Source organism: Antrostomus carolinensis, unplaced genomic scaffold, assembly GCF_000700745.2.
Source record: "Antrostomus carolinensis isolate BGI_N321 unplaced genomic scaffold, ASM70074v2 scaffold14243, whole genome shotgun sequence".
Classification (NCBI taxonomy): domain Eukaryota; kingdom Metazoa; phylum Chordata; class Aves; order Caprimulgiformes; family Caprimulgidae; genus Antrostomus; species Antrostomus carolinensis.
This window is the reverse complement of record NW_010305953.1, coordinates 759-26,763: the sequence shown is the minus strand read 5'-3', so window position 1 is coordinate 26,763 and position 26,005 is coordinate 759. Positions and strand designations below refer to the sequence as shown.

The following is a 26,005-nucleotide window of genomic DNA, read 5'->3' as shown; positions in this document are numbered from 1 at the left end:
CATTTATTCAGGGTCTTCACTATAACAGTGTAGCGAGATTTGTGAGCGGGGTTTGGAGAGACCACCCTGGCTGCTGACACTGTTACCAAAGAAGAGGTGCTTTAGATAAATTGAAAAAACCCAAACAGATACACAGGTAGAGGTGCTCTACTATCAAGACTTCCTCCCAGCAGAAGTCTCCTCAACTGTAACCACAAGAAGAGATCCAGTGATTATTTTCTTGTACCAACCCACCATTTGAAGTCTAAAGCTGTAACTACTTGCTGCAGCTGTTTCTTCTTCTTTCCCAGATAAATGTCTGAGAATTACTTTCCTGCTTTACCTTCCACAGTATATTTCAAATCTGAGAAACGCCCGGGTCACAGAAGAGCCAGATTTCCAGTGTGATTTAGGTAAGAAAAAGTTCTACCAGAGACAGAGTGATGTTTTTCCAGGTACAGTTTGCTCCCTTCGTGTCAAATTATTTTCTGGTTTTACAGAACGTTCAGCATGCACATTTGTGGTGTTTCTTTCCACTTTGTTCATTTTCTGCCATTCCCATTTCTGTATAAGGACTTAACAAGTGTGTTTGCCTGCCGGTGAGGTGATGTGTGGATATTGGTGCTGCTGATAGACCAGCAGAAACGTTGTTCGCCCCAGTAAAACAGTCACGGTGCAAAGCCACGCACAGGCTGTGTCTGATCGGGTCCCACTGATTCCAGCTGTAGCTTGGGAGTAAATCAAAGGTGAGACACAGCCACTGGACAGTCAAAATAGGTTGAAAGTCAGAATTTCTGCTTCATGGGGAAATCTCAGCATCCCATAGTGGGACTGCCTTCCAAACCCAAACAAGTATTTTGAAAATTTCCAATCAAATACTTTTTTTTCCCTTGCTTCAAATGCCATGTTGTTAGTGTATGGTAGGACTGCAGCACATTCTGCAGCTATGCCATATTATAGCATAGCAAAATAATTTTTATTGTATTTTCTAAATTACTAAAGGCAGAGCTGCTTCTTAATACTGGAATAGTAGAACACATCAGTGCCTCTCCAGTATGCTGTAAGAAAGATTTTAACATTGAAAAAGAAAATAGGAAAAACATTTTTAATTTCATCTCTCCTTCCAAACTTGCTGATCAAAGTAGTTTAGCTTCCAAGAGTGTTGTCTTAATCAAAATTCCATTTTAAATTACAAAGTCTTTTGATGAACATTTTTATTAACAAGCAAAAACCAATTAAAAAGTTTAAAATTTGTGCTCCTACACTCCTTTAAAATTGTCCTCTCTATATATTTTTCCATCCAGAGTCATAAATCCAAATATTAAAAAAACACAGAATCACAGAATGGTGGGGATTGGAAGGGACCTCTGGAGATCATCTAGTCCAACCCCTCTGCTAAGGCAGGTTCCCTACAACAGGTTGCACAGGAAAGCGTCCAGGCAGGTTTTGAACATCTCCAGAGACAGAGACTCTATGACCTCCCTGGGCAGCCTGTTCCAGTGCTCTGTCACCCTCACTGTAAAGAAGTTTTTCCTTAAGTTTGTGTGGAACTTCCTGTGTTCCAGTTTGTGCCCATTGCCCCTTGTCCTGTCACTGGGCACCACCAAAAAGAGCCCGGCCCCATCCATTTGGCCCCCACATTTCAGATATTCATAGCCATTGATAAGATCCCCAATAAAAATAAATGTGGGTTTGTTTTTTTAAATAACAAAATTCTCAGAGGCAAGTTGCAAAAACAAAACTTAAGTGAGTTCAATATTCCATTCTCCCAGCTGCCACCAAAAAGCAGACATCCACTTTTCTCAGTAATAATTACTTTAAAAAGATATCTAAAATACATATCAGAAGGGCTCCATTCTAGTGTGTGTGTGTATGTGTTAGAGCATAATATTTAGTCTTGTATTATTTAAAAAGACTTAAGTCTTTCTTTTTAAAGATGTAGATACTGAGATCCCACCATAATTCCATTTCACACCTGCAGATATTTAAGGAAACACTTCAAAACTATTCTATGCCGTTCTAGGTCACAAGAAAGGGGTCCCATTTGGAAGGGTCTCTGTTAGCTCAGCCGCTCTCACTCTGGGGAAAGAGAAAGGAAAACCTGGGTGAAGGACGAGCACCCCAGGAGATCTGGTGCACAATTTTCCCTCGCTAGCAGCCACCTGAGAAGTGCTGGGTTGCGGCCAGCGCGAGTGAGCGGAGTGGGAGCCGAGCAGGGCGAGGGCTGGCTTTGCTGGAGCTAAAGCGTGAATATTTATGCATCGAATGACAGCGTGAATGATTGCACTCAAGGGGAATCGCAGACTTAAAATGCAGGGGTTTGCAGCAGGCCAAAGAATGGGACTGAGCATACATGTAAGCAGCTGGGATGTAGCCAGGCTGTTAGAGAATACAGAAAGTAAGAGGGAGATTAGATCCAGGGAGAGCGAGACCCCCTTTGCTGTTTCACCCGTGGAAGACTTTGATAGGGATTTGCTTTAGTTAGACCTGAGTCGCTTGGCTGCAGGATTCTCTGTGTCAAACCCCATGGCTCATGCTGTACAGGGAATAATTCATTCAGGTCTTAAATATTTTATTTAATGTAGAATAAATTAAAATCTCAAAGCCAGAAATACTCAGAAGTATCATAAATAAGACACACTCTAGATGTGGCTTACACAGCATCACCCACATTGAGAAATACTAAAAATCCACTGAAGGGTTTTAAATGTGTCTGTGCAAGAAAGAGGGGAGCCTAAGGGTGGAAAGGCTTCCTCCGGTAACATCACACTACAAAGATCAGGAGGTGACTTTCTAATGCTCTGCAGTGAGTCAGGAACTCAGCAGCTGCCACTTTAAATGTGTTCACCAAAAGTACTGACATTCTTCTCTGGGAATTACCTAAACAAGAAGCAGCTTCTTTAATGTATGCTTTTCTGTCTTCCTCAACCTGAATATCATTGATGACAACAGCTAAAACAGTAAGTATCATGCTTGGTTTATACTAATTTCACTAATGAGCTAATAATGAGAGCTACACATCAGAGCTTTATCTGTTGTTTTGTATTTTCCTATTTTGAAGGTGAGCCACTCACTAACAGCAAGTGGCACCTCAGGGTTATAATAACACTAATTTACTACCTCAGTTTTGGAAATCCATTTCTTTTATAGTGAAGATAAGTATCTTGTCGTTCAAGGGGAGAATACATGCAGGAGTTAAATTTATTTGAATTATCTTTATCAAAGAGCAACAAAATATATACAGTAATAAAACCCAAAACTTTGAATGCAAAAGCAGAGAACCTGATTTCCTTATTCAGGAAAAATACCTTTCTTATTTCAGAGAGGGTCTCAAGCATAAGGTGCTGAGCTGACATTCATGCAGAGAAACTCCACTAGAGACCTAAGTAAGAGCATGTCTCTGCCTAATTGCTAAGAGTATCGTATATGGAAGGAAGCAGCTACTTGAGTATTCAGCTCAAAAAACTACACAAGACACTGGTTAAAAACAACTCTTTCTTGAGGAAGTTTAAGAACTAGGCAGCCAGTTTAGCCTACCACGTGCTGATGTTTTTACACGCTTTTAATACAAAGCATTGCTTCTAAATAGGTAGTCCCCTTATATTTCTGAATGCTCTTAAAAGGCAGTGTGAAGTTCAACATGCTTCATTCTCTGGTTTTGAGGTTATAAAGACACAGATAACATATCCAAAGAGACATCAGTACCTTTCTTTGTACGCTCTGAGGAAAAAAAAAAAAATCCAATTAACAGCCAAATCTCCACGTCCTGTAACTTCTGGCTTTTATAATTCAACTTACTTCTGCTGTTACTTCAGATTCCTCCTCAACCTGCGTGAGAGAGATTGGAGAAGACAGGTGAGATCTTCACGTCAGAACCACACCAAAGCCCCTATGACCCCTGTCTTCATTAACGCTTGCCACGACCACACAACATTTCTACATAATTTATAAGCAGCGTTGTCAAAAGCTGCAGATGAGAAAAAAAAAAAGAAAGTCTTTACCTCTTGTGAGGGTATCAACTGATGCAGTGAATGCCCCTTTTTTTCCCCAATGGCAAACCTGAGGGCAGACTAACCTGAACTGACAGAATTTGACAATATGGGGTATGATACATGCCCTTACGTTAAAACTGACCAGCTTTTTCCACACACAAAAATGATGACAGTTAACAATTTTGGCCACATAAACTTGTATCAAATACTGATAATTTCCAAGTTCCACAAGAAACAAAATCTTGGTAATAATCAAAGCAATTTCTCATATAAATGAAATCAGATAAGACTCAATCTTTTATTCCAAAACATTTTACTACGAACTGTGTAACTGATTATACCCAACTTTGCTGGACATGTAATTAGTGATTACTATGACAGTCTAATATATTAACTCTCCAAGAAAGGAGAGCTCCAAATCTGTTTTTGAATTGAAGTATTAGTCTATTACACGGATCATTTCACAGCTGGCTCTGATTTATCTTGGTTTAGATGCAGCAATGAATTCTGCTCAGAATTAAGAGAACAGAAAGATGTAGTCAGTCATTTCTGTAGTCTCTGGTTACAGTGTTGTTTGATTGAAGAGGTAAGGCTTAAATACATATTTTTTTAGCAGTGAACTAGACTCCTTCAAGGCCATGTGACAAAGTAAAAACTCACTTTTTTTTCCCTAGGAAAGTAAAACTTATTTGTCACAGTCACAATATATAAAATTTATTATTTAGTGACTGTAAATAAGCAGGTTCACATATTAACTGATTCCCCTCAGAGTTCTGCTAGTCAGGATAGCTACTTTGTACAATACACCGAGATTAAAAATTGCAAGAAAAACAAGGAAGAGCATTTCAGATCCCCTTATTTTTCTCATTTACTCACTGAATTACAGTCACTTTCCTATACTAACAGATCACATGTCTTAATCTTCATTCTGAAAAATCAGTGGGTACATCTTGAACACTGACTCGATTTTTTGGCTCTTTTTTTCCCTTCCTGTCCCTCTCTCAGAACTTAGGGATCGTGTGGCTTTTACAGCTTATCACAAGTAGTTCTACACACTGCTTTATGCCTGCATGTATAAAGAAATAATATGGCATTAAATTAACTTTGACCTTGCACTATTTTCAATGTGACATTTAAGAAAAGTTGGAATTTCTCATTGGTTACTGATCTAACTAAATTCAAATGTGAACTTTAGATCAGTAACTCAAACACTGTGTGTGTACCCAGTGATTACAAAGCTGATGTATCTGTGCATATATTCTGATTATAGTCAGAGCAGTACCAAGGGGAGGTGTTCAATCACTGATGCCTTATTTTTTTCCCTTTTGGTACTTCTAACACACCAAAAAGCTACAATAGTACTGCAGATTGCTCTGGAAAAATCAGAATCTTTACTGGCAAGGCCAGGTCTCATACCTCCTAGGTCCAAGGAACAGTTTTTGGCGGGAAGAAATACCACCAACAGTAGGTGATGATCAAGTTAGGCACCACTAAGGCAAGTCTGACACATCCAAGCCTTTGCAAGTGAATGGGATGCATTGCAGGGTGCTGGGGGTGAATTTGAGGAGGTATAGCCGGTGCTAAGTAACTAGTGGTTGTAATGCTGTCCTCCAAAATGTAGCCTCTCATCTTACTAAACAAGGGCAAAATGATAGTGTTTTCACCTCAAGTTTGTTAAAGCAGCTGCTTTCCACTTTTCAGATCTGGGAGTATGCCTGCAGAACGTGTGGTAGGATACGGGAAGGCAAATAGTGAAACAGTGTTTTTATCACTGCAGTAAATTAGTTTATTGGAACTGATTTCAACTGAATAGCTTCCAGAGTTATACTGAGGTACTACAGAATTTATTTATATCTCCCTGTTCAAGTAGTAGTCTTTATTTCAACATCAAATTACTTTTTAAATCTCTCATGCAGGTATCTATTCTAAAAACCTGAAAAGACAGCATTATTTCTTTACTTTGTTAATTTGGTTCATGCTTTATGTATACAACAGTGATTTTTATAATTTTGTAAATTAGTTACACAATAAAAAATGTGCAATGCTAACGCAGCAGTCTAAAAACGTCATGAAGTTTTGAGTTTTTATCTCAACTGTAGTCTGTAAAAATACTGACAACAAAGATCTAAGGATAGGAGAAAAGTAAACACTGCATACTGGATGTCTGCTTCATTTATCTAATAACTATTATAATGAACATATAACACCTGAAAAATAGATATGCAAAAGTGTGAGTTTGCTTTTTGTTTATTTTGCCATGCTGGAGTAGCACTTCATTCCTGATACAATTTTGATGGAGCCATTTACAAGATGTGACTTGCTCTCAAGTCACTGAATAGCCCTCTCTATATATGCATAGTTTAAAATGTTACTGACCTATGGTTGGACCCAATGATCTTATGGGTCTTTTCCAACCTAAATAATTCTAAATATTCATGTATTTTATGTAGAAGGTTTCAATGTTCTTGAAAGTTGAAGCAGCCTGCAGACCCACACATGCCCTGGTAATTTTTTGACCTACTACTGGCTGACAAGTTGCACGTGCCATTTGGTCTTCTAAAGGTCTGGGAAACAGGACGTATCTCCTGGAAGAGGTAGCAGACCAACGCAACAAATGGGCTCCTGCCAGTTTGCCAGTTGGCAGGCATACGCCTCCTGACAAGAATGTGCCTATAGGATATCTGCTCATCCAGACATGTAGGAGTACATGTGGTCTGGCTGGCAATCTGCATGTCAGGAGATATGGGCTCTCTCTCAGAGGTTTGAAAAAGCATTTATTCTTTCCAAGGGCACAGGGAGTCTATCAGTGCATGTGCTCTGTCACTGTATTTAAGATCCTTCCTCTTTCCCAGTGTTGGGCACAGCCAAGCACAGAGAACTGCAGTGGGGAGGCGTGGACACAGGAAAGAAAGACACCTTTTATCACTGTGTTTGTGACAGTGAATGTGGAAGCAGTGTTAAGTACTACATATATTAAAACTACACTTTTTTTTTTTTTTTAATTACCACAGCTGAAATTTAAGTTTAAAGAGAGGATAATGTTGTTTGTACATAATCTTGCATGTTTGTAATGAGTTACATTTTTCCTTCTAAACAGACTATGAATTATCATGGGCAGAATCATTCAGCACCACATTCAGCTGAATTAATTCAGCAATACAGTAAACATGGATGCAGAAAATACCATGAAGATACACAATACTGTAACATTAATTATGGTCCTACAAATGCACTCACACTCACCTTTGCAGGTAGTGTGTGTCCCCAACCCCTAAACTGGTGAATTGTCTGCTAAAACCTTACATGGACCACAGTAACCAGAAACTGCTTACACCTGATCACTATTCAAATTGCTCTGCTTCAGCAAGACTATTTAATTTCAGAACTTCTCTTCACCTCTTCATCCTTACACTTTATCTAGCATTACAGTGACTCCTTTCCTATCTCATAGCATGGCTGAATAATTCAGCGGCAAGTAAATTCCTTACATTTCTCTTCCACAGCCTTCAGCACTAATTGCTGATTGATACTCTATAGACCTCACTGAGGAGATGTTTGCATTTGTCCTTCAACACCACCACCAACGAAAGGCAGTGAGATGGAAAAGGCACTCCAGGTCTGTTCAAAACGTGCTCTCAGCTCTGCCAAAATGCTCCAGCTGGTATCTCCAAATATTTAACGCACCTAATTCTGAAAACAGTTGGAGTGCTTGTAGGATAGTAAGTGACTAAAACCAGTTCTAGGGTGCACAGCCCAAACTGCACTGGTTTGTATCTTAACTTCATATTTCTCCTTTTTCTGAAGCCAAGATTGAAAATATTTTTTATTTTTGAATTTTTGGAAGTTTGATTAAATTGATATTCAGTAAGATAACAAGATTTAGGTTACCTGGAGCTAACATGTTCTCCCACCACCCTCTCAAATAAGAGAACTATATTCAGTAATATGAAATAAACACACAATTATAAAAGTTATAATCTCATTATCAGCCCTCCCCAAAACCTGTCATATAATAGGCCTTAATAATTCTATTTATTATAATGACAGTTAAGATTCATATAAATAAAAGCCCAGTATACATGCAGAACATGCACATTCTTATCTGTTGTTAAATATGCAGTACTCTGTATAGAGTTCAGACCACACAAATCACTTCAACTCAAGGCATTTATAAATATTTAAATAAACAAATAAATGAATAAATAAAACATCGATAAGAGCACCTGCCAAAGAGCTCAGAAGAGTGAGAACTAACGTTGCTCACTGCAGGTTCCTTCTACGTGAACTAGAACTTGAACTATACAGGAGAGTGGCTTATGATTCGCTGGCACAATCCAGTGCACTATATGTATTATACTTATTATATGCTGACTGTCCCATTTAAAGATATTATTATATTGCCAGTTACATAACATACACTGGAGAGACAAAAGGTGACTTTCCCAGCAAATTCTGAATTGCAAACCTACTACGATATTTAATTCCATGAGTAAGGAAATGTGGGCAGAAAATGCTGGTTATAGTTTAAGTTTACAACATCAAAATTTCAACAACTTCTCTACTCAGGGAATATTAATAATAGTGTATCCCACTGGAAGGTATTAAGTATCTTTAAAATAGTTAAGTGATTTGTTTTCTTTTAATTATTCCCTGCCAATACCCATAATTCTCTCTAAATGTTCAAAACTATTTTAAAATCCAATATAAAATTGCTATTGTTTTTATATCATCAAAAAGGAAAGATTAATGACATATTTCAGTAATCTAGTATTAACTGGCTTTTTTCATTGTTCACGCTGTATGTAATCCTCAGTGGATCTTAGATGTAGGTTAAAAAGGTATTTGATGCCTGTTTTTCAGTTGCCAAGGTCAAACATCACCTAGCATGTACGGGGAAAGAGGAAACATCTGTTGGAATAATTTATTTAACTAACACAGAGAGTAGGATTAAAATTCACTGATTTCTTTGGTCTGATACTGAATTTCAATTAAACAATACAGGTATTTGTTCAGTTTGACCAAATTTCCTGGCTTTACATGTGGGCACACTTATGCATATCCCTAATTACTGGATCTGGCAAGGGAATACTGTGATTTGTCATTATTTCATATTTGCATACGCTCTGAGAATGAATATTTCTGTATTTTGAGGGTTTGTTGGTTTTTTGGGGTTTTTTTTGGTTTTTTGTTTTTTTTTTTTTCAAAAAAACCAAAACCATTTTAAAGAAGTCACTTTAACTAATTCCCAAAACAAAGCAACAAGATTAGAATACATCTCCAGATCAGTGATTACACATATATTTTGCTGTATATATATATTACACATATATTTGCTGTATATTTTAATGTACAGCAACCTTCAGCATCCAAGACAAAAGCCCTGCTTACAAGTTTTTTGAAAATATTAAATACATGTCATCTGACTGTAGTTTATTCTAACTTTTATGTGAATCAGAGTAAAATCTAGACTAATAATTAAAAAAAAATCACTCAAAATGTTTTATTTGTGAACATATATTAATACAGATATAGACATTTTATTCCAATCAAGTATGGAAGATGCAATCTTTGCCTTTCTATGGCCGGAAGGGATTACAACAGGACGATACTCCAGCTTCTTAATACTGGGAAAATTATTGTCAAGCAAAGCAGCTCAACAATTGGCCAGCTTTTTAACATAGTAGAGTGGAATCAGAATGCTTTATTACAAAGCAGATGGAGGAAGTTCTTACACTGAAGAAAATAACTTTCTGGGAGGTGCTGTACACACATGTTCCATCCTTTATTAGAACTAAGGGGAATGGTAAATTAAAACCCTGTCCCAAAAGACAGAATGCTAATAAAGATGAAATGCAAGCTCGTGGGACACTGAGCATGTGGATAAACTAATTTCACAATGGAATTAAATGAAACAAAAAAAGCATGTTTGTATGACATGAGTATTAGGCTGTATCCCTCTAAATTCCACAAGCCTGGACTGTGCACTGGAAAGTAATCACGTAGTAGCACTATTTTGTGGTTACTTGTGCATTGTTCCTGCAGTCCTTGTCTCTAAACTTCTCCACTGCTGTGTGCCTTCTGCAGCAGGTAAAAAAGAATGACAAGTTCAGTTTCTTTTTAGGCCGGAATATATCCGTTGTCATAGGAAGAACAAACATGATGCTTTGGAAGAGAGCAGCTCTGTGATTTGTAATTCCTCCCTTCTCAAGGGAACAGCAGCTATTTTTAATCAGAACAAATAATAAGTAGGAACAAAACTGATGGAATGGAAAGTGGTAGTTGTCAAGAATAAAGTAGTATTAAATGTTGTTCAGTTAAATTTTCAAAACTACTACTAAATTCTGGTTTTAATGTAAAATAAAACACTACATTTAGTAATTTAGTTACTGGTATGAGTTGAATTGATGTATTTATCTACAGCATTGCATTAATTATGATTTTTTTGTTGGCCGGTACAGTTAAATAATAAATAATAAAACAGGTTAAAAGTAGTGACAAATTTGGAAGGAGTGATATTAGGTCCCAAATACCGAACTAAATTATTATTACAGGTAAAATGTGAAAAATTATAGGTCCCAAACTGCAAATCCCTATAAGCAGGTTTTATTTCCATGAACAGTTGCATTAGAGTTCACAAGGCTGCTTATGTGAGTAAGGAATACATACACTAAACTCCGACTTGTTTAAATTCATCTCATGTCTAAATGTCCGTAGGGCACACACATCTGATTTTCTTTTTTGATTATCTTGATGGTCTTGAGCTGATGCTACAGGAAAATCCTAATCAAGTATGTAATACAGTGGAACATGGGGATGAGAAGTAAGCTTCAATGATGAAAAGTGATTGTTTCTACTTCTGCATTACTACTGCGTGGATGGGATCAGCCTTCACCAATGTTGCTCATAGTAACTGTTCTTCCAAGAATTAACTTTGATACTATTTTACTTTTGGGGAAGTTTACAATCAAATGCACATGACAGAAACTGGTAACACTGGAGTAAATATATTACTATTAGCTGGTCTGCTGATTTATAACCAGAAACTGAAATCGATTATCCTGTCTTTCAAAGAAAGTTCACTTTTAACTTTATGCATTTCAGACAAAACTAAAAAATGTGTTTTTTCTTTCCCAGAGTGACTATAGTGAAAGGGAAGACTAGCATAAGGTGTTTCAAAGTCAGCTGCAGAAAACAAAGAAAAAAGGATTAATTCAATATCCCAAGTCAAACCATAACTATTTAAACATTCAGTGTGACTGATCACAAGTTCCAATATATCTTGTTATAGAAGACAGTGTAACAAGCCTTAGGGTAAAATGCCTCAAATTTGATAATTGAGAATGGAAAACTTTGTATGAAATTATGGAAAGTGCTGCAAACACTGATGAAAGTGAATATTAAAGCAGGTATTTCCAGTCAGGTAGAGTTATTTGAAAGGGAGGAAATTCAATTACATAGCACCTCCTTATATCAGTAGTTAATCAGAAAACAGAATATTACTTTTGGAGCCATTGCCATTCACATATGGCTTCCCAGCACTGAGCAGACTGCAGCTTCCTTGGGGCTGAGGCTGACCAGCTGAGTGCTTTTCACTTCATGACTTCAGAAATAACTGATGATGGTGAGATTTCATTAATTAATAATTTGATACACTATGGCTATAAAGAACATGCTCTCTCCCCCAAGTTACATATTACAGTTTATCTCCTGAAAGCAACAGTGTCGCTGCCACCAATTTTATTTTATAAATATGGTCATTCAAACCATTTTGAGCAATTTGAAGTCTCATGTCTGTTTCCAAATCCTGCAAGATGGCAACACATGTTATTAAGTCATTTATGTTTTAATGTGCAGTCAGCTCTATAACAACAACCCCCTACCCCACCATTTTTTAAAAAACTCAAAGTTTATTTCAGGCTTTGCTTGAGTTTTGAAACAAATTTGTTTTCCTGCTTCAAGAACGTTGTTAAGGAATACTAGTCGTTTAGCTTAAATAAGTTTTAAATACAAGTAATTGCTCTGTGCTATTTAATATCCTGTGTGTTTAGCATAACTTACTTAGCATGAGTAGCTACATTTACTGAAGCCTGAGGCCGCAAGCTGCAAACTTTCACCTAGAAAAGTTGAACTTATCTTGAACTGTTGCTTAGTTACGTGAAGGAAAACCTAAAAGCAGTGCAAATTGGGAGATAAGGGGGCTACGACTGTCAGCAGAAGCTGCAACCTGTCCAGATAAGAACACCAAGGACAGCCTCCTTCTGGAGACAAGGAATCCAATAAGGAACAAGAAGACCCAAGACCAGAAATTACCACTGGACCAAGGGGCACGTGCAAGGCTTGTGAACAGTGGGCATGAAGAATGGGTGCATAGACTGCAAGGGGATAAATGCTCAGGGGTTTCTTTATTCTGGGTCCCTCTCCAGAAGCACCCAGCTTGAGCTGCTCCTTTTGCTGTACCACTCAATTAAATCATTTATTTTCCTGAATCTGGCATTTGAGACTCTGCTGCGGGAAACCGAGGGTGAAGAAATTTAACAAACGTGTTGCATTTTCTTTTAGGTTTAAGGCTTTTTTCCCTCCAAGACTTTTTTTTTTTTCCTTTCCAAGTTTAAAACTTACTTCTGATAGACATGTATCCTGTGAAGGCCTTTAAGAGGAATAGCAATTTACAGAGATCAAATAAGTATCAACAAATAGATTTTATAAGTCTGATATATTTCATGTATATTTATTCTCAAATGCCCAACACTTTTTCTTTTTTTCATTTAGAAAGTAATGAAGAGTATTTACAAACATTCAAAATGTACTAGCTACTCTTTTACATAATTCTGGGAGATTGGGATGGAAGGGGGAAAAAACACCACATGAACTAGTGTTAAAATTAAATTTTACATTGGAAAAGTTCGACTTCTGCGTTTTGGTCTCGCCACCAGTACAAGTCTCATTCTTAGTATATTTACTATTAGCTGCTATTTTATGTTTTCTGTAATTTTGCAAATAAGCATGAAATAATTGATTAGTTTGCTTACAAAGATGTAGATAGGCTGCATGTTCATTTGTCATTCTTTCTTTGTTTTTTTTCCTGGCAGCTTTGGAGGCTTTCCAATTCATTAGGAACTGTCTTTCCACTTCTCTAATTTCTTTCCCATCAAGAGATTCTGTAAAAGAGAAGAGAACATTTTCTGTGATACCCAAAGTTAACTAAAAGGCTGTATAAAACTATATGTAATGTGTACTGGTTCTGTATGTGCTCTCTTCAAATCTTTTTTTTCTCTTTTTAGTCAATAAACCAAATATCCAATACGCCTTTATATTCATATTAAAGCTTCAAGAGTGAGTAGACACATCTTAACTATGAAAGAAAGCATCTGTTGTTTTTATAACTTTGAAGGGAAATATATATATTTCATATTCAGTTAACATGCAACACCTTAGAGAAAGTTCTGAAGAAAAGCTGTGCTGTTACATGAGATATATAAAGATGCAGAAATTCAGGTTACACAGCAAAGAGAGAGAAACTGCATCTCTTAGCAACCAAGGAATCCTACTGGTCACGAAGAGAGACAGTCAGATTTGGCTCCTTAAGGTTAATGTTACTCACTTAGGTGCCATAAAGCTTATGCTCTATGTTTCCTTGGTTGCATCTGCATTTTTGAGTCAGACCAAATGAAATAACTCATTTGGCCACAAATTTAAGTTGCATTTGAACTATCCTAAGGCACTGTTATTTTCATTGTGCAGACAGGCTTTTTCTTTTTCTTAATGGACAATATTTTGTACTCTCAGAAAAAAAGAAAAAGAAAAACAAGTTCTGTAATTGCAACTTTTAAGATAATTGCCACCTTTATCCATAAAAGTACAAAATGAGCAGGCATTGTTTCTACAGTATGAATACTTACATATAGAAGACTACGTTGCTTCCTTTTATGCTAAAATTATCTCAATAATGTGAAATGCATCACAGTAAGGTTAAGATTAACAAATGCATTCATAACATAAGTGTAAACAGCTTTTAAGTCTAAGGACAAATGTTATCTAACAAATTCAAACATGGTAAGGTATGACCTCTACAACTAAAACCCCTAAGCAACTACTACAGGCTGATAGAGGAGCAGACGATACCTATCTTGGAAAATCAGTTTCACAACACCTGGAACAGGAACACAAAAAAGCCTTATTGTCTTATAACAATCTCACCAATCATCTCTTACAAAATGAATGATTACTCCTACTAATATCAAAAGCTAAGCAACATGGTTTGTGCAGTTGGTTACATAAGCAGTTTTAGCTACATTACCTGCAGATAAATTAAAAATTTATCATTTGACACAAATATCTATGGCAGCAGTTGTGTTTACATACATGGTGCAATTCAAGAACAATTAATGTATCATCTGTTTTCTAAAACAATGAGGGTTATGTGTGGGTCTTGGGGCTGGCTACTGGTTTTATTTCTTACCTAAAGTTCGAGACTGTACTACAATCCTATCCCTGTACTTCGGTTTGTGGCAGACAGGGTTTCCTGCAAGATCTATTCTACGGAGCTTTGTCCATTTGTTTAAAACAACCTCCAAATCCTGCAATTGATACAAGAACAGAACATTGTGATTATTTTTCCCCCTCCAGAGTAAAATTCAATAGTTATGTGATTTGTTCAGACAGGCCCAAATCCTACACACAGAATTAACTTCAATGAGACTATTCATGTATTAAAATGCACATTAAGAATGTGCATTTTCAAGTAGTGGTGCGTAACATTCCCTGAATATATCATAATTGCACAGAAGAAATGGTGATGCAGTTGGAAACCTCTGCATTTTTAAGGATACTGTAATGCCAGCTATAGAATAGAAAATTACCATTACAATCCCACTTATAAGCACCTAAAGCTGAGGCATTACTAGCCAAAAATTTTGTATATGTAGTGTCTGTTAATGCATCCCCATGGTCTCACAGAGCCCTTAGAGTACCAGTGTCTGATTAGATTTTGAAAAATTTGTGGAAGAATTCTTTACAGAGAAAGAACAGGCTAAAAAAAAGCTAAAAACCATGCAAACCACGGTAGACTGCCTCTCTTTTTATATATATGTAAAACTGTACTTTACAGGAGAAACAGTAATCCCCCCCTACATAACTGTGGGTGGTCAGTTACAGTATTGGCCCAAATAGTGAAATTTGTGAAATATACCTTTCGGCATCTGGGTTTCTGTCTGATTACCCAAGGGCAATGTGACCTAGATAAAACTTCTTCTGTCTTTTAAATACAATAAATTCAAGTTAAAAGGATGCAAAGCTTAGCAGATTGGTCCGTTCTACTCAGAGACCCTACTTTCTGAAATACTTCATTTTCAAAATTTCATTTAACTGTCATTCTTGATAGGCTTCCTTGTAAGTGCGAAAAGCTTAAGGAGGGATTCGAAACAATCTGTATGAATACAAGAGGAGAGATAATTTATGTTCTACAGTTGCAATAATCTGGAAAAAATCTACTAATCATGATGTGACAGATTCTAAACCGCCAAGTCTGTAGAACTTTGTAGCTTGATGCCAATAGTGAAGTATCGAGCAATGCAAATATCTCTTAGCTCCTTCAAAGTTAGACAATCACATGAGTAATGAAAGCAGGGAGAATTCTGGTTTTGGAAGCTCTACTCCCTTGGTAGAAAATCCTCCTGGAATTTTCTATGGGTTATATAATACAAGTTTAGAAAAATCACATGGAAGAGAAAGTGGCAACACAGCCTCATGCCTCCAAACCATATCACTTTTGGTCTATCGATGATGGTGATATCATCTATTATCTATTGTTTTCCAGTGATGATAACGTCTTTTTAGAAAAATAGATGCCAAAAGTCTGGTTTTGTGAGGAGCAAGACTGATAAAACAATGCAAGAAACTCTGAGGACCCATCCACATGAATAAATGTTGATAAATCTCATAATGTTACACAGCCAAGTTTTATCAGCATATATCAGAATAGCAATATAATAACTCCCACAGTTTACATGCTAACACTTAATCACAAACACAACCATTTAGGGGAAAAATATTTTAGGCTAGGCTTATTAAAAAAGAAACAGCATTTAGCAGGTGTATTTATTTATTCTTACCTAATCATTCAGGCATTGTCATTGAAATCTGTAATGTGTTCTAGATTTCAGTAGAAATATTTTTTTCAAGTAATAGTTTTGCAACACAAAATTGTCTGTTACTGAAACAAAACGTATACAGTTTAAGTTTGACGAATGTATACAAAGAGTCCTGTAGATTTTTGTTAGCTGTTACTTACTTGATAAATGACCCAGAACATGCTTACTCCAGTGTATGTTTATCTAACAGCGCACTAATCCTGTGCTGAAATATGATTACCCTTTCGATACGCTCTAGTTGTTCATTGCCTTCCTGTCTCTAATAAAGTGCTTTCACTTCCCAGCCTTTCAATAAGCTGCACTAAAGGGACCAGACACTCTTCTGGGCAGTCTCCATTTGATAAATGATCATGTCATGCTATCACTTTGAGGTCTGCTACAAAATACTGACGAACAAATTATATTCCATTGGGGGTGGGGGGAGAGGGGAAAAGGCAAGTGCCTTAGCAGGCAGCTGCAGTGCTGGCAGTAACATTCTGACCAATTAACGATGGCCATTTAAGAACTGGTATTTGACCAGTATGCTCCAGTTTTTATCGGAAAAGTCTAGTCCAAATGCCCCAACTACATCTACAGACAGCAATTTGTCACCATTTTGACTACCTGTCATAATCTATTTGAGAAAATCTATAATTTTTCTCTTGTTCCTGACTCAGTTCTGAAGCGAATGAATTCATCTTTTGTGATATCCACTTGTCATAATCAATACTGGGCAGAGGTTGAATAAATTAAAGACTTAAGAAATACAGATTTTTATAGGTATTTCCAGCTATATTTTCACTATTTATCCAAATACTCACACAACTCATAATCTTCTCAAAATGAATGTAATTAATAATTAAATAATATTCTGGCTTTTTGTAAACGGGAATAGTTGTGGGGTTTTTTTTAAATACGAATAGTGTTTTCAAAAGATTCCCTTAGTATACCAACCCAAATACACCGCAGCAGCCCTGAATTCCTCGTGAACCTGATTAAAGTAAACCAGAAGTTGATAGGATAAATAAATGAAGTAGCAAGCAATGGAAAACAAAGAAAAGCTAATTCTATTAAAATCAATTATATTCTGGGTAACTGACCTAAGACATGCTTTTTACATGTGGTAGCTAGTCATAGTAAGTTATTTTGCAAGAATTGAGAAAAATTACTTAACTTTGTTCTGTCTACTGTTCAGACTGCATTATATAAACTTCAGTCATGTGAAACAAGGTCATATGCCTTGATGTCTGTTAATTATGCTAACAATGCCCTGAATTAGCCAGAACTTTAAGTGCTTGAATTTACTAGCCCTAATTTTCAACTTTGCTGAAATCAATGTGCCATTGTTGAAAAGCGAGGGAGTATGGGTTTTCATAATAATGTGAAAAAACCAAAATAAATGATTAGATATAAAAAAATTATACTAATTATACAAAACTGAGAAAAGTCTACATGAGAAGATTGTGTTCCATGCATTTTTTATGCCTTTCACATTTCCCTCTTTTGAAAGATTCCACACGGGGACACACTTATTAGCAGGGCTTGTAACAATGGGATAAGAGGTAATGGTTTTAAACTAAAAGAGGGTAGATTCAGACTGGATATAAGGAAGAACTTTTTTACAATGAGGGTGGTGAAACACTGGAACTGGTTGCCCAGAGAGGTGGTAGATGCCCCATCCTTGGAAACATTCAAGGTCCAACTGGACAGAGCTCTTCTAGTTGAAGATGTCCCTGCTCACTGCAGGGAGGTTGGACTGGATGACCTTTAAAGGTCCCTTCCAACCCAAACCATTCTATGATTCATATTATTTCTGCTGCCATCGACCTCTGCTACACAGATCGCTGCTGTTGACCAGCCCTGCTCAGACCTGGATGGCTCCTCTACAGCTTCTCTTCCCACCAGGTGAAGCAGAGCTCGGCACAGAGCTCTTTGACACTCCTCTGTCATGCAGCACCACCACGGTCTCTGATCAGTGTAATCTCTAAAACACAGTAATTGTAGCTGGAAGGTTGTATATCCAGGTGCACCACCCTATGTTAGACACATTCAATATGGTCATTAATTTTACAGGTCTGCAAAGATATGAATAGAAACACCTTCTCTGCTCCATATTTTCAAAACTTGGAGGTTGTTTAGAAAACACACAAGACAGTCACTCTCAAAATTTACCAGAGCTTGATCCAAGTGCAACTGATAGCAGCAGCTGTGGCAGCTAACCCAAGTGCTAACCACATACGTCTTCAAAACCTGTGACTGTAACATAGAAATCCAAATGTCTAATTTATTTGGGTAAATATTAACTCTGGCCTTCCTGATGATGAAATAATGAAATCTAATAATGAATAAATAATATATACACAGTTACTGAATAATGCAGTCTTTCTGTCCTCTCCTTATTCTGTTTCAGAAGATGTTTTTTCCTCTGGTACACTGAAAACACTGTCTCTGAACTGGCATCCTTAAAAATTTTTTGATTCTTAAAAATCATTGTTTCTTTGGCTAAGACAATCTTCTTTTAAGATCATCACAATTGAAGTCTTTTGTGTTTATAAGAAATAAAAAAGACAATAAAAAATAACTGTAACATACTATTTAGAAAAGGAAACCTTTTCAAAAGGGAAGCTTTGTGGAGACTACCTATTTAATAAAGCTTGCTGTTATTTTGATGTAGCCAACACATTCAATATGGTTTTAATTACCCAGCAAAAGCCTACATTAATTGTATTTCAATGTTAATTCAATCACAACTGCCAGCCAGAAACACAAGACAGTAATAATCCTCTACTAAAAAAGAAATGCATCATTAAACATTTTTAAATATTAAAATATAAAAAATTAAGAGTCTAAATAAAATATCTTGACCTACATAATTGACAAATTATGCACACAAAATGTTGGAATCTCCTAATTAGTAAACAGAACTGCCAACTTTAATGTAAAAGACACTAAGTGTTCTAAGAATTAATAAGAATAGTTATTTTAATAATTGCTAACAAAAGAAAGTTAACTTTTCTAAGGAAACAGAATGTATGTGCAAACCAATAATGAAAGAGTTTATTTTAATCAAGGCTTTGTCTTGGTGATTTGGGTTAAAATTTAAGCCAATTCATCCTAGTATTTATTAATAAAAATATGTATTTCAAAAAAGCTTATTAAGTAATTTATAAAGTTTGTTCCATGCCTGCACCATGCAGTGATGGTGTCAGCATACTGTTCAACCTAAGTTTGATGCTCAGTTATTAGCATGACACTAAAATTATTTTTTTAACTGCTCTTTATGTCAAGAAGTGAAGACATTATAACTTATAAAAGTAATGAGAAGTGACAAGGACAATACTCCTGTTCCTTTTTGAGGAGATAAGCTGGAAATTGTAAGTCTAGAACATTCTGTTTGAACCACATTCACTACTGCAAAAGGAAGAGCAAAAATACTTTTATTTCATTTGTTTTAGCTGCTACTGCACAAGTTAGAGCTCTTGCTTATGAAGACATGTCCTTCTCTAGCAGAAATTGATGAAAGAAATTCAATATATACCTTCGTGACAAATACTTCTTATGATACTCCAGCAACAACAATCAAAAAGTGATTTTGGTATTAGAATGGCTGCAAAATCAGCTAGATGATCTGATATCCAAGAAGCAGCTTTTATTTATGTTAACAGGGAATTAAAAACTGTAATATGTCAAAATGTTGCAAGTTAATTAACAAACAATGGCCATGTCATCTTTGCAGATTAAGCCCCTGATAGTTACTCAGATGGCCAAAACATACACACTAACTCTACATTTTGGACATATTATATTCTAGTTCTAACTTCTGTGCATTTACTACTGAGCTGAGAGAAGCTTGCACAATTGCCACTTTACGTAGCATTAAAGGACACTTTGATATTTATCCCAGATAAATGGTTCTCCATTTTAAATCTCAACAAGATTTTTGGATGAGAAAAGACAGCATGCTTGGAAAGTCAGATGTTCAGTAACTGTAGAAGTAAAGTTTATTTTTACTCATCTATTTAGTGATAAAGATGAATTTGACCAATTTCTTATCACCCATACTAAATAGAAAAAATATCTATTTTAATACCTTCATATGTTGAAGTTGATTGTCAACTGCTCTAAGATAAGAAACATTTTCCAAAACTGACAGTTCTTCTAATTCATCAATGTTGTTATTGCTGATATTCAACACAGACAAAGATTTCTGGAGGAAGAAAAGCAGAAAAGGAAAATGATTTTTTCATGCCATGCATGAGTCAAGTTGTAAATTCTTACAGAAAATTCTCTTAAAGGAAGAACAAGCATACGAAGTAGAAACATGTAAATGCAGCTACCACATACCTCATACATTGTTTTGTTGGCTTTCCATCTTGTCCTAAAATGATGTTTATTTTGGTTTTAAAGTCGAACCAAAGTAAGATTATTTCTCATTTCAGGTATTCTTAGTAAATACAGAATTTTTGTTTTCCTCTAAAGGTGTTCAAATGCTTTACAGAGTTCTGCAAGTGCTGTCTACATCTGAAGTGCGAAACAGACACAGAAACTGATGGCCTTTTCCAAGGTTCCATCAGAACTGCATAGAGCTGAGATCTGTATCTGATACCCATGTAGTCTCATGTAACAGCCTGACTGTGCTGCTTCTTTTCCAGGCTTGATCCTACAAACCCCTCCATATTCACACCTCTATTCCTTTTCCGTTCTTTGGAACACCAGTGAATCACATACCGCACTTTGCCTTTTGTTACAGACAATAGTTAGAGAGATCTTTACATCATAGATAAAAAGTAAATGTGTTTTAGGTGTTTATCTCGGGAAATATTTACAGTTTCACGTAAAAGGAACAAGAAGCTTGTATCTCTAGAAGATGAAAAAGGACACCTAATCCAGTGAATTTAGAATTACACCAGATACGGGACTTACCATTAGTTAGAAAATGTCTATTTCAGGCGTGTATGCAGGAAATGCAATCCCTTTCTAAAATCTAACGAGATCTACGTTGCAGGCAGAAATTACCAGTATCATCCTGATACACACAGTGCATAAACTTAATCTCCTGAGTCAAAAGACTCATTATATTGTCATCATAAAACCATTTCTTTGTGGTACACAGAGAGCTATACGGTCCCATGTTTTTGGCTCTTCCATCTCTGACAGCAGTAAGAGCCAGAAACAGATAGAAGATGGTGAAGTAAGGAGTTATGTCTTAAAGAGGAACCAAACACTTAGTGCTGTAAGGATAAAAATAGAATGTTCTCACATGTAGCTTCCACAAAGTTGTTACATGGCCAAGAATGCAAAGTGTTTCTTACAAAACCCACACCAAAAGACCTTAATAAAAGCCACGAGGAACAAAATGCTAATCACTCTAGGCCAGGATGCTGAAAAACATCCTCAAGTATACAAGTTATCATCCAGGGAAGATTATAGCTATATAACCTCCCTCTACTTTCATCGTTCCTCCAATATAGAAGGAACAAAGTAAAAGTGCTCCTCTCACAGGAATGGCTCATTTCTATTAAAGGAAAATGGCAATATATATCTTGGATTACTTAATCTCAAAACAGAAAGAATTAGACATACGTCAAATGTTTATGATATACACATGAACAGAATAACTCATTTTTCAGTGAGTTCTTCCCTGAAAGCTTCATTTCTAGCTTCGTCTTCACAAAAAAAGCTCATCAAGCCCTAACTACACTTTGGGAGATACATCAAGACGAAAATTCTTTAGTATAGAACTATGTCCATTAGTAAACAAAGTCTGTTTTTTTAAACCACTTCAACAATACATTTGATGTTTACTGAGCAATTACCATGTTGAAAGAAAACTTCAAAAGCTGACTTTCCTGGCATCTTGACATAACACAAGATAGAAAAATTGCAGAACTAAACCCGAATGCTTTTGATTGTGTTGCTCTTAATATCCAGAAAAAAGCTGTTTGCACTTTTTTTGCCATTGCATTCTCTAGAAAAACACAAAAGGCAGTAAATAAACTACTGTAGCAGTCAAATCAGAGAAATACCAACAAACTAATTCACTACAAAGAAGTTGACTGAGATAACTAACAGTGATAAATTCCTGCCCCTTTTTTAGTTTATTCACATTCTATTGGAATAGGGCATCCACACATTTCCTTACTTCTTCTCTCTATTATCGTGTCCATCCTTCATAGAAAAATAAATAAATGAAGTTGAATCTGCTGGACTCCTTGCTTATATGAGAATTGGGATGGAAGTCCCTTGGTAGAATTGGAAGGAATGCCACCAATTGGCAGAAAAGGAAAACACATAGTGATCAAGTCCTAATCACTTATCTTAAAAATCTACTGATTAACAGCTCATCAAAATTCTCAACCTGTACTTACTGCCAGGGACCTAAGAGATCTTGGATCAAACAGAAGCTTTTCACCAAGAGGGAGATGTTGACTTTCAACATGTAGCTCCCTTAGCTCTTCTAGTTTATCCAAACCCTCTACTACAGTGATGCAGTTGCCCCCCAAATACCTGCAAAAGAGAACACAAAACAGATTTAATAACCTTTGGAAGTAAAAGCAAACATAAGGCCTATATATATATATATATATATATAATTTTTCAATTATTATTAAACAATTGGAAATTATAATGGAAAAAGTAAACAACCTAACATGCAAGTAGAAAACAGAGCTAACAGATTCAAGGTTTTTTTATCAGTTTTATATATTGCTATTATTATTATTCAAAGGCTAAAAAAAAGAAAGTAATTGAAATGCAAATAAATATATGAAGATGATATGTCATTACTTGTATCACAGAACAGTTAATAAAAAAATCATAAGCAATTACTTTTATTTGAAAAAGCAAAATTTAAGGGCTGAAAGGACCTTAATAGCTCCATAATTTTTTAATTTCTTAGTGTAATAATTACTCTTTTACTAGTAAAATAAGTGCATCATTTTCAACTTACAGTTTTTCAAGGTTTTTCAGCGATGAGAGATTTTCTATACATGAGATATGATTGTTCTGAAGGTAAAGGTGCGTTATACTTGAGGCAAAGTCCAGGTTCTGGATTTGACTGATTCGGTTATCATACAAATACAGAACTCTCAGATTTTTACACAAAGGGAGGTCACCCTGAAATAAACAATAACAAATTAATGCTACATAGAGTTCACTCACTGCCTGCTTCTGGAAGCCGTGGATTGTTTTAATATTTAAGTTCTGTTGCATGATTTACACAATTTCACCTTTAACAAACACTTTTAACAACTATTTTTCCTAGAAAAATTGAGTTAGTGGCAGTAATCATTAGATTTAAGACTGAAATTTGTCATTACTATTCTGCTGTACAGAAGCTGAGGACTATAGCCATCATCAGCAGGTACATCACATCCTGTGTGACTTCATTCCCTTCCCTGCCTTCATCAGGTGGATTTTAGAAAAGCACGAGTGTAATTGTCTTCATCAAACCTCAGTGATGTAATGGGAACCAGTTCTTGGCAAAGGAATACTGATTTATAGAAAAACTTGCACTTCAATGTATTATAGTACACTTCCAAATATAAGATTCCACTCAAATGTCATGTTTCTTTGAATGTATTCCTCTTAAATAACTAAAAGGTCACATGTTCTTATGAGGGTTTCTGTAAAACTTCTCCATGGCATCTGATGAACTGGTCCTAATCAAATGGACTGATCCAATTAGTAACTCGCTATGGTGGTGGTGCACGTTCCTAGGAGCGGGCCGAATAAACCCATTCGCTTGCATGCATCTGTTCAGACAGAACAAGCTATTTAAACTTTTTGACTGAAATAAAAATTTTAGAGAAGAAATACACCATACACAACAATTCAGTTGTTCGGGGTTTAGCAATTTCAAAATGTGTTCAGTATTTTGACGGGATTTGAATTAACTCAGGACTTACTGAAACCTGTATAAATATCCTATTATTAAACTCAGAGAAAGGAGGACTGGGTTAAGTTTGCAGGTTTAGTCTCTGAAAATGAAAAGGTCATGGATTATTTTTTAAATTAATAAGCCTTAGGGAGCAATTAAAAAAAAAAAGTAGATTTTAACCTGACTAATTTGAAAAAGCCACTACACCAGTCCAAATTTGTTAACCTCACTTAGCTTATATCCTGTTCCTGAACTCCCCTTTCCCTTCTTAGACTTCCTCTGAAATCCAAGGAATAAATCACAGATAGATTGAAAAGATTGTGCTGCAAGTTAACAGCTCTTTGCAAATTCCCAAGACTAGAAAAAATATGGCATTAATAAGAATAAAACAGTGTTGCACTTAATAGTATATAATATCATTACTATTGCCTTTAAAAAAAAATCTAATCTGCAAAATTATTAGTTCCTTACATCTTCTTCTATTCCAGTTTGCATTTTTATAAATGTAACTATCAATAAATACAAGTCTTTAAATAGAAAACCAAACTGTTGCTGAAAATATGAACTTTGCTTTTAACCTCAGACCTAAAGTTTCCAAGAACACTCTAGCTAGACTTTAACTGGGCCAGAGCGCTGCTGTCAAAGCCCTACACCTGCTGACTCAATGGCAGCAGCCCGGCTACGTGCTGCAGGAAAGGTGTCAGGGCAAAATTATTCATTTGAAATACTCTCTTTCTCAAGTGGCTGACGAGGTAAGGAAGCAGAGTTATCATTTCCATTCTGGTGACTTCCTGAAAGCTCCTTTACAATGTAGCAACTGTAACAAATAATCAAAATAGGAAAATGGGTTTTTTTTTTGTTTTATTTTTATTGTTTTCAGCTGCAGATTTCTAGAATAGTTCTGTGAAATACTGCAAAAAACACTTCACTGTAACACTTCAGTTCATCTCGTGTAATTGCTTACACAGATCTTCTATTTTAATTAATTAATTAATGGCAAAAATAGTTGCTTCTCTTGATGCAGCCCAGGATACGGTTATACAGATGATATATATTACCACAGTTTCAGGCAACTCATAACAGTTGGTGTGCTGATAGTATCTTTCTTGTCTGCTATACAGATGATATATATTATTACAGTTTCAGGCAACCCATAACAGTTATGACAAAATATTTGAGTAGTCAGGTTAAAAGGAATAAAGAAAAATAAATCTTACAATTGCATCTATATTTTTATCTGATAAATTCAGATGAGTTATTTTTCGCAGATACTGTCCGAAGTCCTCTTCACTTCGATTCTTGTGACTGATGCTTTTAGCAATTAGGCCCATTGTTAGTCGAACCATAATTCTGTCGGAGGTCAAACTGCTCTACATATGCCACGTGCTCTTGCAAGTAGTGTTCTAAAATGCCTTAAAAACAAAGAGGAAAACAGTACACTACTTGTACCCCAGATCTTCAACAAAGCTTACATGTATATCAAATCTGATGTTTCCCCACCAATTCCCTTTTTGCTTACAGACACATTTATGTATAGGCTTTGCTCCTTATAAAAACTTACCCCTTTCTTGCTCATTTTTTCAAACTTTGAGTGTATTAAATAGCATTTAAAATACATTGTTATATTTGATTTGTTGTTTCATTGTGCTTAAGAAGGTTGTACCCTAGTCTTCATCTTTTTCACGTAGAAATATAAGCACAATGGTCCCCAGCAGATGTAATTCTCATGCATAACTAATTAATGGCAGCTCATAACCTAATTATTAGTTAGAAAATACATCACTGTCTATAGCAGGTTTTACAGGCTGTGAGAAGTGGTATAAAGCTACGGTACTCTGTATATATCTGCACAGCCCTTTTGCCATGTACACAACTGCACGTGCATTTGTTATGCACAGTGAAAAACTGTGAGTTTTTTGCACTAAGGCATACTGTAGAGGCTCTCACAGCAATACTAGTATTTTTTAAAAATTCTGGCCATTGTTCCAAGTGAGCTTATAAAGTGGGGAAGGGCAGGGAGGGAAGAA

At 36.0% G+C, this 26,005-nt stretch overlaps 1 protein-coding gene across 1 annotated transcript; it reads right to left on the bottom strand.

Annotated features, from left to right (window-relative positions):
- Positions 1 to 11,001: 11,001 nt before the first annotated feature.
- PPP1R42 (protein phosphatase 1 regulatory subunit 42) lies at positions 11,002 to 25,346 on the bottom strand. Its single transcript, XM_010164955.1, has 7 exons — positions 25,196 to 25,346; positions 23,049 to 23,215; positions 22,468 to 22,606; positions 20,190 to 20,306; positions 14,431 to 14,548; positions 13,001 to 13,129; positions 11,002 to 11,153 (listed from the first exon to the last, which is right to left on the bottom strand). Exons 1-7 carry the CDS (start codon positions 25,322 to 25,324, stop codon positions 11,002 to 11,004), a joined length of 951 nt encoding a protein of 316 aa, XP_010163257.1. The 5' UTR covers positions 25,325 to 25,346.
- Between the last annotated feature and the right edge of the window lie 659 nt (positions 25,347 to 26,005).

What these genes read in the sequence shown, in the direction of transcription:
- PPP1R42 (XM_010164955.1), bottom strand. Translation starts at nt 25,324, where the DNA reads ATGGTTCGACTAACAATGGGCCTAATTGCTAAAAGCATCAGTCACAAG. An exon ending in CTGAAAAACCTTGAAAAACT is followed by an intron (nt 22,607 to 23,048) that starts GTAAGTTGAAAA and finishes TCTCTTTTGCAG; the next exon opens with GTATTTGGGGGGCAACTGCA. An exon ending in ATCAACTTCAACATATGAAG is followed by an intron (nt 14,549 to 20,189) that starts GTATTAAAATAG and finishes TATCAATTGCAG; the next exon opens with GATTTGGAGGTTGTTTTAAA.